We start from the raw sequence: 15,150 nt of genomic DNA on the forward strand, positions 1-15,150 counted from the left end.
TCTGATTAGCCTCTCCAAAGGAGGCAATCAGATATGCATTTATCTCATTGAGCAGAGGGGTGACTTTGAGCAGAATGGGAGGCAGGTTTGCCCTGAGCAGTTCCTAGCTTAATTTTTCCTTTTAGCTTAGTGATTTTGGGGTCCAAGATATATTCCTCTCACTGAAGAAACCACACATATAATAGGTAAAAGTGAGTGTCCAAGCCAAAAGAGTCTAGGAAGAGATCCCAGAGCCCTGGCCACAGGCATCCCCCTTACTCTCTTAGCTAAATAACATCCCTGGGCCTGTTAATCTACGTTCTGCCTTTGTACAAATGAGAAAAAGGTGTCTCATCCTCCAAGCAGAGGCAGCCAGGCACCAAGGTGGTGGCTTAGAAAGCTCAGCACAGGCTGAATTTCAGCCCCCACCGATTCCCCTAGCAGGAGCTTTTTGTGCAGGACACAGATTGGAGGGCTGTTCTCAGCAGCTCTGCCTAGGGTAACTCCAGGGAGCACAGCCTTAACCCTATGGACTAGACCATCTCTAACATCCCACCCAGCTCTGGTATATCAGACTTCTTCAATTCCACAGCTTCACTCCTGAACAAAGCAGTCGGGCTATGTATTTTTGTGAGATACCTTATCGCAGCTACTAAATCCATTAAAACCAAGTATCTTAAGTAAACTGAAATGACTCCTGAATTGCTGTGGGCAGGCAGTTCCCTTAGGGCAGAGCATGGATCTCAACCACCACGGCAGCCCCAGCAATAAGGATAGCTCCTGCCACACAGAAGGCACTCTCTGAGTACACATGTATTGAATAAGACAATAAATAATGACAGGATAGGTACCTTGGCCAACTAGAAACATCTCAAAATGCCACATAAAATACGAAAACCTTTTAAAAGTGCATCAGCGAAACAATTTAGTAAGAAATATTCAGAGGCCAAATCTAATAAAAACAGAAATCCAGGAAAATTAGAACAGCTTTGAAATTGGGTTTTGCCTTGAAAGCATTTGCCAATCTTGGTAAATTGAGTTTTTATTGTCATAGCCTCTCAGGGTGATAAAACAGAAGACAAAGCCCAAGATCTCTAGGCAGGAAGTTTATTGTTATCCCTTCACCCCTGCATAAAGCTGAGATTTTAAAAAGCCTCACCTAGGCTGGGTGCAGTGGCTCACAGTCTGTAATCCCAGAACTTTGGGAGGCCAAGGCAGGTGGATCAGCTAAGGTCTGGAGTTCAAGATCAGCCTGGCCAACATGAAGAAACCCCATCTCTACTGAAAATACAAAAATTAGCCAGGCACGGTGGTGGGAGCCTGTACTCCCAGGTACTGGGGAGGCTGAGGCAGGAGAATCGCTTGAATCCGGGAGGTGGAGGTTGCAGTGAGCTGAGATCACACCACTGCACTCCGGCTTGGGCAACAGAGTGAAACCCTGTCTCAAAAAAAAAAAAAAAAAAAAAAAATATATATATATATATATATATATACACACACACACACACACACACGTATATAAAACATATACAGAGCATTATTAGAGAAAAATAATCACTACCTATTACTACAAACATTTCAGAAGACATAACAATTCTGAACTTGTTTGTATCTATTATTATAGCCTCAAAACATATTTAAAAATGATAGAATTACTAAAAGAAATTTATAAAATCACAATCTTAGTGGGATAATTCAACATGCTTCTTTCAGTAATTGAGAGATCAAGCAGAAAAAAAAGAACCTCAATAAGAAAAAAAGAAAACACGACTACAGAATACGCATTCTTCTGAAGCACCCATACAACTTTTATGAAAATTGACTACATGCTAGAGCAAAACAGAGAAGTCTGAACATATTTCTTAAAATTATACAATAAATCCCCTGCTATCAAAACACAATATAATTAAAACTCAGTAACAAAAGGATAACTAGGAAAAAGGCACATGTGTGAAAGTTTAAAAATACACTTCTAAGAAATATTCATGGGAAGATAAGAAATCATAATGAAAATTTGAAAAACTACACTTTGATCAATCAATAAAGATAAGAAAAGGAAACCTTAAAAATGTGGAAAACTCAGTCAGGTAAGGTGGTTCACACCTGTAATCCCAGCACTTCGGGAGGCCGAGGCGGGCAGATCCCTTGAGGTCAGGAATTCAAGACCAGCTGGCCAACATAGTGAAACCCCGTCTCTACTAAAAGTACAAAAATTAGCAGGGTATGGTGGCAGATGCCTGTAATCCCAGCTACTCGGGAGGCTGAGGTGGGAGAATCACTCAAACCCGGGAGGTGGAGGTTGCAGTGAGCCAAGATCGCACCACTGCACTCCGGTCTGGGCAACAGAGCAAGACCCTGTCTCAAAAAAAAAAGAAAGAAAAAGAAACCAAGAACACAAAATAGATGGTAGGAATAAGAACAAACGTATCAGTAACATAAATACATATGAATGAATTAATTATTCCAGTTTAAAAAAAAGAAATCATCTGGTCAGGTTTTTTAAATCCGTATGTGCTATTTACGTAAAAACAAATCTAAAGCAAAAGAATACAAAAGATTGAAAGGAGAAGAATGAAAAAATATATATCATGTAAATATAACCAAATAAAATCTGGTTAATATAGCACGTGTAGAACTAACCTATATATATATATATTGTTTAGGCTGGGCCTGGTGGCTCACACCTGTAATCCCAGCACTTTGGGAGGCCAAGGCAGGTGGATCACCTAAAGTCAGGAGTTCAAGACCAGCCTGACCAACATGGCAAAACCCCGTCTCTACTAAAAATACAAAAATTAGCTGGGCGTAGTGGTGCATGCCTGTAGTCCCAGCTACTCGGGAGGCTGAGACTAGAGAATAGCTTGAACCCAGGAGAAGGCAGTTGCAGTGAGCCAAGATCATGACACTGCACTCTAGCCTGGGTAACAAAGCGAGACTCTGTCTCAAAAAAAGAAGAAGAAAAAAAAAAAAATATATATATATATATATAGTTTAGTAACTCTATCTGGTTGCATATTATGTACATTTATAAAACAATATAAAACTTACTGGGTAACTAAAATAGTACTTAGATGAAGTGTATAGTCTTAAAGTTATATATTAGAAAAGACAAAAGTCTAAAAATAAATGAATCGGGCCAGGCGTGGTGACTCACACCTGTAATTCCAGCACTTTGGGAGGCTGAGGCGGGAGGATCACCTGAGGTCAGGAGTTCTAGACCAGTGTGGCCAACATGGCGAAACCCCATCTCTACCAAAAATAGATAAATTAGCCAGGTGTGGTGGCGCATGCCTGTAATCTCAGCTACTCAGGAGGCTGAAGTAGGAGAAGCTCAAACCTGGGAGGTGGAGGCTGCAGTGAGCAGAGATCGTGCCACTGCACTCCAGTCTGGGGACAGAGTAAGGCTCCATCTCAAAAAGAGAGAGAGAGAGAGAGAGAGAGAGAGAGATCAGCCTGGGCAACATGGCAAAATCTTGTCTCTATTGGAGGAAGAAGAAGAAGAAGAAGAAGAAGAAGAAGGAGGAGGAGGAGGAGGAGGAGGAGGAGGAGGAGGAGAGAAGGAGAGAAGGGAAGGAAGGAAGGAAGGAAGGAAGGAAGGAAGGAAGGAAGGAAGGAAGGAAGGAAGGAAGGAAGGAAGGAAGGAAGGAAGGAAGTTAGTTCTCCCTATTCTTGGTTTTCTGAGATTTTTTTTCCCCCAGCACAGCACAGCAGTTCTACAGAGAGGCGACCAGACTGCTTATTTATGTGGACCTCCAGTAACCCCGAGCAGTGTTTTCCAGCCAAAAGAGGTTTCAAACCTCCCTGGATGGACCTCACAGAGGAAGAGATAAGCCACCATCTTTGCTGTTTGGCTGCTTTAGCCACTCTTGCCTTTGGGCTTTGAGGAGTCTGAGGCAACTGGGGGCTGGAGCGGACCTGCAGCATACCACAGCTGCTCTACAAAAACGTAGCCAGATTGCTTTTTTAAGCAGGTCCCTGATCCTATTACTCCTTGCTGGGCAGGAGGTTAATAAGTTGGTCTGCAGCTACCTCTGCCATTGTTTTCCAGCAGGCAGCACTTCCAAATCTCCTTCAACCTGCCCAGGTCATTGTGCACAAGGGATAGAAGGATGGCGCTGTCAGAGGTGTGGAGTCCAAATAGGAAAAAGGAGTCAGGCTGGTGGGACCAGGGGAAAGCAAAAAGAGAAAACAGACAAGCTCTAAGTAGGCCTTTCTTCATGATCCGGGACTCATAGCCCTCATGTACAAATAACTCACCATCTTCCTGTGCCCAACTGATACAGGATTTTGCTCCTTAATTCAGCTAAATCCAGGTTCTTGTGTTACAACCAAGAAACATTAGCCATATGGACACATTGAAGGATGAGGAGGGTGAAATTTATTGAGCAAAAGGAAAGCTCTCAGCAAATAGAGGGGTCCTGCAAACAGGTTTCCACCTCACAATTGAATACCAGGGCTCCCACATACGCGCTGAAGAGTCAGCCTCCTTCCCTTGCATAAGGTATGAATTCCCGGTGGCTCCACCCCAACCTTTCAGTGTGCATGCGGGCCCTTAGTCTGAGCCACTCCACACTGATTTATTTCCCTTACTGTGCATGTGTTAAGGGATGGATTTTTTCGTCATGCACATGTTTAGGCAAGCCCCTGTGCACAATAACCTGGGCAGGTTGGAAGTTCTCCAAGGACCCTTCCCTATCTGCCTAGACATTTGGCTGTCTCCTGCCTCTATCACAACTATCACCAGACCCTCAGCTGATAGAAATTGGAAGTTAGCTCACTGCAACCTTGGCATTGTCAGTACCGCTGTGCCGATGTAACCATCAGTACACAGCAAAGAGCTATCCTATAAAATCCCCAGCAAGCCTTTGTTTCCTTGCAGTCAGCTCCTCTCTTGCTGACTCTGCCAGTGGTTCTTTTACAACATATTCATACTTCTGTAACAAATCTGCCTTTCTTTTCATACAACCATCTTGGTAAATTATTTTGCTGTCTACACAATACCAGCCCCAGAGAGTTGTTGCTCATCTGTGACATTTTAATTGCCCGTAGGGGGACTCTTTCTCTTTATGGGGAACGCTCTCCCCTCTCTCTTTCTCTTTCCCAACTGGGGACCTTTGGTGGACAGCATCTAAACATGAAAACAACTATAGGTCTCCGGCTGGAGCCACACTTTGGTGGAACTAAACGGTGTCCATGTGGAAGTGTCTTACGGTGAGAGGCCTAAGTTTATGTTATCTTTTTGGTCTCTCCAACAGCTGGCTTCTAGTATCCCTCTGGCAATTGATGGTAACTAGCCGGGGCCACTCTCCAGTGTTGCCTGAAGGCCAGAGGGTGAATGGGGCTGGCTACCTTGCCCAGAAGGGAAGAAGGTTCTCTCCTGTACTTTCTGGTTGGAAGTTCCTAATACCTATGTGTGATGCAACTGGCCATGGAAGCTCGTTCAGAGCAAATTCACACACGCTTTGGGTGACTCACACCCTCTCTTTCTTACTCTAAATTCTCCTGCGGAGTCAGCCAGGCATCCTGTCCCAGATGTTGCTAAATCAGGTGATCTCAGACAGCCTTGGAACAATGAGTGTTCCCCTACCCGCCCCCTCTGCTGGGCTAGCACAGGCAGAGCTCTCCCTTCACCTGTTTTCCTTGTACCTGGATTGGCCTTATATGGGATGGCCAATGCAGGTACAAGGAAGCAGCCAAGCAGCCTTTTCTAATAGGTGGGACACCCCTTTAGAAAGTGCGCCCCCAAGTCCCTCAGCAGACACAGTGGAACCCTTTTTCATCTCGGCGGGACACCCTGAGAGAACGTGTATGCCCCCCAAAGAGTCCCGCCCCCAAGCACATGTTTCCCAGGCCCACCATGGGACAAACCCCATTTGCTCCTTCAGACTCACCTCTAGGCTGCATCCTAAAGTATTGGGGCAAATTCAACCCCCAAACTCTCAAAAAAGAAACATCTGGGTTTTCTTGTGTAATACAGCATGGCCGCTATGCAGGAAATCCTCAAATTAACCTCTTCAGTCTTTTATAATTGAGAGCAGAATAAGGACAACAGGACTAAAAAGAGAAAGAAAAATGCAGAGACAAGAGGCAGACTCAACTGCTGGCTGCTTCACAAGCCCTCAGCCCCCTCCATGTTTCACCTTAAAAGCACTCGTCCAAGTAATTGCCATCGGTGCAGAAGGCCAGGTCGATAAAAGACCAAGTGCCCCAATAAAATAAATGGGAAAAAGCTCTGTATGGCTCGGCCCCTCTGCCACAAGCTCAGCCAGTGGAAACAGGACTGCCCTGGAAGCCAAAGGGCTCCTGGGAAGGAATCTTAACCCCTGATGGCCGTGAGCTAAAGGGGCTCTCTTCTCCAGCTGAAAAGATCTCACCTTACCTGGTGAGTTGTGAAGGGGGAAAAATTTGTCCCAAACCATGTAGGCCTGGGGTGCTAAGGCTCCCCCTAATGGGAAATAAACAAGGGTGGTAGGGTGCTGCCACTACACCATGCAGTGGCTAAAAGGCTCACGCCTGTAATCCCAACACTTTGGGAGGCCGAGGCAGGCAGATCACTTGAAGTCAGGAATTTAAGACCAGCCTGGCCAACATGGCGAAACCCTGTCTCTACTAAAAATACAAAAATTAGCCAGGGATGGTGACGGGTGCCTGTAATCCCAGCTACCTGGGAAGCTGAGGCAGGAAAATCACTTGAACCCAGCAGGTTGGAGGTTGCAATGAGCTGTGATCAGGCCACTGCACTGCAGCCTGGGTGACAAAGTGAGAATCCATCTAAAAAAAAAAATTTCATATATTATATATATATAAAAAATATATACCTCAATAAAATTGTTTAAAAATTTTTAAAGACATACAAATGGCCAAGAAGTATATGAAAAAATGTTCAGCATCACTAATCATCAGAAAAATGCAAATCTAAACAATAATGAGATATCTCATCTCAGTTAAAATGGGGTATCAACAAAATGTCTATTATCAAAAGGACGGAAAATAACAGATGCTGGCAAGGATGTGCAGAAGGGAGAACACGAGTCTATTCTTGGTGGGAATGTAAATTAGTACAGCCACAATGGAGAACAGTATGGAGGTTCCTCAATAAAGTGAAAATAGATCTGTCATACGACTCAGCAATCCCACTGCTGGTAACATATCAAAAGGAAAGAAAATCAGTATATCAAAGGGATATCTACATCCTCATGTTTATTACAGCACTATTTACAATAGTCAAGATATGGAATCAGCCTAAGTGTCCATTAATGGATGAATGAATAAAGGAAATGCAGTATATATACACGATGGGATACTAGTCATTCACAAAAAAAGAATGAAGTCATCTCACTTGCAGCATGATACAGAAATACAAACATCAAATGTTCTCCCTCATATCTGCGAGCTAAAAAAGTAAATCTCATAAAGGCAGAGAGTAGGATGGTGATTCCCACACGCTGGGAAGGGTAGAGGAGAGGGGAGGATGAAGAGAAGTTGGTTAATAGGTACAAAAATACAGTTAAACAGAAGGAGTCAGTTCCAGTGTTCCATAACACAGCAAGGGAACTTTAGTTAACAAGAATTTATAACAAATTTCAAAACAGCTAGAAAAAAAGATATAGAATGTTCCCAACACAAAGAAATGGTAAATGCTTGAGGTGATGGATACCTAATTACTCTGATTTGATCATTACATATTGTGTATTTGTTTCAAAATACCACATGTACCCCATAAATATGTACAACTATTAGGCATCAATAAAAAATCATGTTGCACATGAAAAACATAGAAGAGATTAGCTGAGAGTCTAGCATCTTTTAAACATCTGAATAGGAAATATTTGCCATCTAGTGTCTCTAAGGGTGGCCACCTATGAAACTTCATCTACATAATAAGAACTTTGGTCTCCACAATCCTTTATCTTAACCCAGACCCTCCTTTCTATTGATTCCAGGTCTTCAGGTAATAATTTAACTTTTTCAATCAATTGCCAATCAGAAATTCTTTGAATTCACGTATGACCTGTAAGTCTTCACTTTGAGATGTCCTATCTTTCCAGACCAAATCAGTGTATACCTTAATGTGTTGATGTCTGCCTGTAACTTCTGTCACCCTAAAATGTATAAAATCAAGCTATAACCCAACCACCTTGGTCACATGGTCTCAGGACCTCCTAAACCTGTGTCATGGGTCATGGTCTTCACATGTGGCTCAGAATAAATCTCTTTAAATATTTTATAAGCCAGGCATGGTGGCTCATGCCTGTAATCCCAGCACTTTGGGAGGCTGAGGTGAAAGGATTGCTTGAGCCCAAGAGTTCAAGACTAGCCTGGACAGCACAGTGAGATCTCATCTCTTTTTAAAAATAATAATAATTAAAAATAAAATATTAAAAAAAAGTTACAGAGGTTGGCCTTTCCATAAACAAAAAAATATGGCATTTGCAACAATGTCAATAAATTGTACAATTAAGTACATGCATGCTGAAAATGATAACATGTTATTCAAAGGTATTTTAAAAATCTAGGTGGGGCAGGGTGGCTCACACCTGCAAGCCCAACACTTTGGGAGGTTGAGGTGTGAGCATCACTTGAGCCCAGGATTTTGAGACCAGCCTGGGCAACATAGTGAGACCTCATCGCTACAAAAAAATTAGGCAGGCATGGTGATACACACCTATAGTCCCAGCAACTCAGGAGGCTGAGGTGGGAGGATTGCTTGACCCTGGGAGGTGGAAGTTGCAGTGAGCCAAGATTGCACCACTGTACTCCAGCATGGGCAACAGAGCAAGACCCTGTCTCAAAAAAAAAGAAAAAAGTAAATTAATACCTTCCTATTTTTCAGTCCTTAAAGAGAGTAAAAAAACAAGCCACAAACTAGATGACAATTGCAACATATATAAGGACAAGAGAAAAAATCTTGACCAGAAACTTATGGCCAATAAATATATGAAAAGATGCTTGGCCGGGCGCAGTGACTCACGCCTATAATCCCAGCACTTTGGGAGGCCGAGGCAGGCGAATCATGAGGTCAGGAGATTGAGACTATCCTGGCTAACATGGTGAAACCCTGTCTCTACTTTAAAAAAAAAAAAAAATGCTCAGAATCGTCAGTAATCCGGGAAATACAAATTTTAAAAATCGGTTAACATTTCATACTAGGCACCAAAAAAAAATTAGCCCAACAAAAAATAAGGATGTGGAGTAAATGGAACATGCAAAGCTGGTATGAGTGCAAATTAATACAATAACTTTGAAAAACAAGGTGGCATTTTCTAGTAGAACTGAAAGCGTGAGTACTCTACACACCAGCAACTCCACACATAGGTACAAACCTCCAGCAATTCCACACATAGGTACAAACCTCCAGCTATTCCACACATAAGTACAAACCTCCAGCAATTCCACACATAAGTACAAACCTCCAGCAATTCCACACATAGGTACAAACCTCCAGCAATTCCACACATAGGTACAAACCTCTGGCACGAATCCTGGGAGATATCTACAGAAATGGTCACAGAAGCACTGTTTGTAATGGGAAAAATAGAAATAACCCAAAATGATAATCAGCAACGGCCAGGATAAATAATGTTGTAGTCATATGATGAACTCTTGCATAGCAGTGAAATCTAGCAAACTGGAGCAACTTGGATAAATCTCAAACATAATGTTGAGTGAAAAACAGCCAATAACAGAACAATGCACATGATATTATTCCATTTACATAAAACTCACAATAATGTAAACCCATATATTTTTTAGAGATGAAAATACGTGTGGTAAAAATTATTAAGAAAGGAAATGACAAATAGTATTACCAGATAGCGGTTCCACTGAGAGGGAAGAAAATGGGATAGGGAAGACAAGTTAGGGAATTAGAAGGTAATGGTAACTTTCACTTGTTAAACTGGGTGGGTTTTGTGTCATTGTTCTTGTATCTTAGATGTAGTCTATAAACAGTTTTATATATTCCCAATATCTAATTAAAACATTTAAGAGAAAAAGATAAGGAAGAAATGGTTAAAGAATATCATGAGCCAGGCACTAACGAGCTGGCCTGGAATCAGGAGAACTCAGCTCTGCTCACAGTTCCCTCTTAACTTACAGTCTGGCCTGGGTAGAGGCAATGGCTTCCCTGTAGCTCACTCTTTCACTTGTCCAGTGGGGTTAATAATATATACTATACAAGCTGAGCACAGCGGCTCACATGGCTCACACCTTAATCCCAGCACTTTGGGAGGCCAAGTAGGGAGGATCACTTGAGGTCAGGAATTCAAGCCCAGCTTGAGCAAAACAGCAGGACCTCATCTCTACAAAAAATAAATTAGCCAGACATGTTGGTGCACACCTGTAGTCCTAGCTACTCGGGAGGCTGAGGTGAGAGGAACACTGGAGCCCAGGAATTGGAGGCTGCCATGAGCTATGATAGTGTCACTGCACTCTATCCTGGGCAACAGAGAGAAACAGTCTCTATTAAAATAAAATAATACATACTATACATAAATCTTCTGAAGATGACCAGAGGCAATGGCTATGATAGGCACCTCATGAAAACGAAGTTGCTATACAAGTGTGGTCTTATACAAAGATGGTGGCATTATTCTTGACAATTTCCTATTTGCTTGGCAAAAAACAGAGAGCCACTTCCTGTAACTCAGTCCTAAACCCCCTTACCTGGGGCCCGCCCCAGCTTACAGAGATGGTCTGTGGTGCTGCTGCTGCAGCTTCACCGGCGTTAGGGTGGTTAGATTGTAGGATTAATGTCAGTAATGGGCTGACCTCAGCTGAAGGAAGTGGAGAGATGTAGAGCCACTCCCACTGCTCAACCTTCAGAAAAGTAAAGTTACCTCTCACGAAGCCCTCAGCTCACATCCTAACTTTTCCCCATCCTATAAGCCCACACCATACTCAACAGTGAGCTAAAAGGATTCAGTTACAACTTTAAGTTGGTTGGAGTATCGAGACCATCCTGGCTAACACGGTGAAACCCCGTCTCTACTAAAAAAAATACAAAAAAAACTAGCTGGGCGACGTGGCGGGCGCCTGTAGTCCCAGCTACTCGGGAGGCTGAGGCAGGAGAATGGCGTAAACCCGGGAGGCAGAGCTTGCAGTGAGCTGAGATCCGGCCACTGCACTCCTGCCTGGGCAGCACAGTGAGACTCCGTCTCAAAAAAAAAAAAAAAAAAAAAAAAGTTGGTTGGAGCAATAAAATGTCCAGTCTGTGCACCTCTCCACACCCAATTCCACCATTTGACTGCTGCACCTACCATATTCCATTGTAAATACTGCTTCCCTCCCCTCCCCTGCCAAAAAAAAAAAAAACTTAAAAATTATACCCCTAAAGATTTGCTGTTTGTTTTGTTTTTTGTCTTATTCTTGAAATCCATGTTCCCGTTCCCCTCCACCACTGTGGAGAAGCAGAAACGAAAGGACACGCCTGTTTACTTAGCAGGTGGACCGTGCACCTGTGTTGATTCCCCTGCACCGGTGGCCTACCCACCCACCAGAGCTCCCCAGGAACGCCCGGCGGACTGCCTTGCCTGAGCATCCCCTCCCCGCAGCAGCGGGCTTCCTCTTCCCTCTCCGCAGGCAGCATTTATTTGTACGAAGGTCTTCCAGCCTTGCAGAAGAGTTGCAGGTGGGGGAGGGGAGGCGCAGGGTTCAGGTTCAGATTCCATTTGTCTTTACAAAGGGACCGCCTTTCCCTCATGGACTTACTTGTGGTAGGTGTGTCGATTGTGAAGCTAAGTTGCTTAATTCTAGGGCTGATTGCCGGGAGCCAAAGGATCACCTACCCTGACGTTCCCGGGGCGCCCTATTCTGTCTTCCTCTTCTAAGGACTCGGTGACTGCCAGGCCACCAGACCTACGGCAGGCCCCTGCCAGAGGCTCAAGAAAACCAACCCGACTGTCCCCGCTGCCTGCTGCTCTCTGCTCACAGGAGGGCGCTCGCTCCGAGCCCCAAGTTGTCCGCCACTGGAAGATAGGCGGCGAGGAACTGGAAGAAAGGGGGAGGAAAGGGGCGTAGGGCGGGAACCTAGCGGGGCGCGGGAGGGGTTGGGGAGTGCGTACTTTTCCAGAGGGAGCTGAATAGAGCCAAGGCTTGGGCACGGCTGTGCAGAGGGGGAATTCGGTCCCCGGTCTCTTGCAGCCAACAGCGCGACTTCTCCCTGCAGGACAGGGGAGGCAATAGAGAAGGAGGGGCTCCAAGAAGGTGCGGCTCCCAGCTGTTTACCAATCCCCACCCAGTGGATTCAGAAGACAACTTAATTCCACAAAGTTGGACCCCCAAGGGAAGAGGGGGAGGTGAGAGGGACGGAAGGATATGGTCTCCATCTAAAGTCAAGATCTCTTCCCCAGGAGCTAGAGGTGGACTTGCCCAGCTCGGACTAGGCCTAGAGAGGCTGAATGATGTGGCATCATCCGGAAACAGCATTTACCCTCCTTACCCTCTTCCCTCCTGCCTGAAAACACTAATGCAGACGATGGACAGTAATTCAATTAGTCATCTTCTCTGATGGGGCTGAGATCCAGGCTGGGATCCCGTGGAAGTGCCGAATGAGTCATTATGCTGAGGCTGCAGAGACACCCCGCCCCATTACTGAGCACCCCCTGGTTCACGTGTTGGTGCAGCTGCCAGCTCCTCAGACCACCATTCCAACAAAAAGGCCCTCATCCCTGAATGCAGGGACACACTCCTAGAGTGTGCCTCCCCAACTCCACCTGGGACCTGCGCAGCCGCAGTAGACTCAGTCACACAGCGTCCTCACTGGTCTAGGAAACTCCCCCAGCCAAGCCTCAGGCATCTCAGATGTGTCCTATCTGCCCCCTGCACTGTGGTGAGAAAGGGGACTTGCCCCACCCCAGGGCCCTTCTTGCCACACCCAGAGCAAAACTCATCTGGGAGCCTCTGGAACTATCTCTGCCCCACTTCCAGGCCCCCAAACTCCATCACATCCCAGCCCAGGGACCATTTCCATCTCCAAGCTCATCCCAGGACACTCTCTACTGGAAACCACTTGAGGCTTTCCTTAGGATGGCATTGCCAAGAGGGGCATCTCTCCTCATTCACATAAAGGCACCTTATGTGCTAGAGGGAGCCTTGTCAGGGTGGGTCCCCTGGCCTGGCGAGTCAATGAGTCATTTTCAGAGGTTGACTATGAGCAAATCTTCCGATGGCTGGTGCCCCACTAAGTCAAGGAGGAACAGAAATAATTCGGAAACCAGGACACAAGGGTAAATTTGACCAAAAAAAAATTTATTGTACAATTACCCACCACTCGATTTGACTCAGAGAGGACCCCCAGAGGGTGACTCCATCTTCCCTATTTATTTTCAGCCCTTGAGGGCTTCATTGTAGATCAAAGCCAAGGCCCCCAGGAAGGTGACATACTCCTGGAAGTTCACCTCCTGGTCCTTGTTCCGGTCCAAGTCTTCCATCAGCCTTGCAATTTCAGCATCCTGCAGCTTCTAACGTGTTAGAATGTGAAATCCAGACTCAGTGGTGATGACAATCTTGGATTCTTCCGCTTCCCCCTCCCAGGCAGCCATCTCTGCAAGTGGATCTGTGCTCCCTCATCACCAAGGACCTATGTCCACCTTGAGTTTCACTTTGGCATTACTTCTCCTCAGCTACTCCTCAGTTACTGGCCCTCATTTGGAGCGATGGATATCAGGCTGGGAGCATCCCCTACCCTCTGGGAGAGTGGGTCTACAGCTCAGTAAGACATGTGGACCAGGGCCTCAGAATGTGGGTAAATATGAGTCAGATGCACCTGGCACCTCTCCCTCCCCTAATCCTGCTTCCAAAGGACAAGGGTGGGAAAAGGGGTCCTGCAGAGGAGGCCACTCACCGAGCCAATGGTGAGCTCCTTCTGGATCAGCTCCTTCAGCTCCTTCTTGCTCAGGGTGTGCTTGTCACCCTCCCTGCCGGAGTACTTGTGGAAGATGGCCACAAGGAGGCCGATGGCCTGATCCAGGGGGCATGCCATGGCTGAGGGCTGGACTTGGAGCTGGCAGCAGAGGGCCTTGTCAGTGCCATGGGAGCAAGGACTTCTCACCCACACCGCCCAATAATGCTGCCTGCACTAGCCCTGACCCCTCTGGAACCACCCAGTCTCAGGCCACACACAATGGCATCAGGAGACAGCCCAGGACTTGAAGGGGAAGGAGAGAGAAGACTAGGGTCAAGGCAGGAGAGGTGGCTTAAGGATTCTAAGAAGCATATAGGAACAGTAGCTTTGGGCACAGCTGAGAACTGTCCTTCAGGGGATCCAGAAGTTAGGGAGTATGGCTGGGCAGGGGAAGGGGATAGAGGCTGCACAGGCAGCTTAAGCACAGCCTCACAGGGCCACACGTGGTGGCAATGACACACCCAGGGCACTCCCTTCCGCACCCCAAAAGAGCACACCCCATTGGGATCCCTTAGCCCAAGGCCTGCCTGGCACAGCACTGCTGCTTCTGACTATCCCTCCAGCGGGGGAGCGCCACAGACGGCCCCAGTCTGGATCCAGCAGCTGGACGGGGCAGGGGATGGCTGGAGCCCCAGCGTGAGGACGGCTGGCCCTGGGAAGTACCCAGGGCTCCTGGCGAGAACTCACCGGTAGGGAGGCGGCCAAGTGCGACGGGAGCGGTCGAGGGGATGGGCTGTGTCGCAGTCCGGCTGGCCTTATAGCGGTCGATGCCCCGGAGGCTCGGCCAAGCCCACCCCACCCGCCCAAGTCCCGCCCGCGCCCCACCCTGCGCCTTGGCTTACACAACACACATTCGCAGTTTCTCCCCTCGACTTTCCACGCCTCCTGCCCGGGGCTGTTCCGGGTTAGGACGGGATGGGGGAGCCCAGCAGATGCCACTGCAAGCCCGGTGACGACGAGTCTCCCCTCATCTGCGCAGCTCACTTTGCTCAGTTTGCTCTTCGTGACACGTGACTCGGCAAGGGGAGCAGGAGGCGGACGGCGGCGGTCACCCCTGCTCCCTCTGCCAGACCATGAATGTGACCCTCGAGCCAGCGCAGCGTCAATGTGGGCAAGGAGGGCGCCTCACAGGATTCCGGTGTCCCTCAGAGAATACTCAGGGTCACCCCAAAGGAGATAGGGGAAGTAGCCTGTAGTCTAAAGGATATCTATGGCACCCATCCCCCAACAGCAACAAGTTCCTACCACATCTCCACGCCTTCCCCTCA

General features: G+C 46.6%; 2 protein-coding genes across 45 annotated transcripts in view; one reads left to right on the forward strand and one right to left on the reverse strand.

The window, feature by feature from the left end:
- The window catches only part of S100A1 (S100 calcium binding protein A1), a 1,186,348-nt gene that overhangs the window by 1,074,094 nt on the left and 97,104 nt on the right, over nt 1-15,150 (forward strand). The gene's annotated exons all lie outside the window — the stretch shown is intronic.
- S100A6 (S100 calcium binding protein A6) lies at nt 13,207-14,891 on the reverse strand. Its single transcript, XM_050756603.1, has 3 exons — nt 14,570-14,891; nt 13,823-13,981; nt 13,207-13,439 (listed from the first exon to the last, which is right to left on the reverse strand). Exons 2-3 carry the CDS (start codon nt 13,958-13,960, stop codon nt 13,305-13,307), a joined length of 273 nt encoding a protein of 90 aa, XP_050612560.1. The 5' UTR covers nt 13,961-13,981; nt 14,570-14,891; the 3' UTR covers nt 13,207-13,304.

The sequence above is a fragment of the Macaca thibetana genome, chromosome 1 (genome assembly GCF_024542745.1).
Source record: "Macaca thibetana thibetana isolate TM-01 chromosome 1, ASM2454274v1, whole genome shotgun sequence".
Taxonomy (NCBI): domain Eukaryota; kingdom Metazoa; phylum Chordata; class Mammalia; order Primates; family Cercopithecidae; genus Macaca; species Macaca thibetana.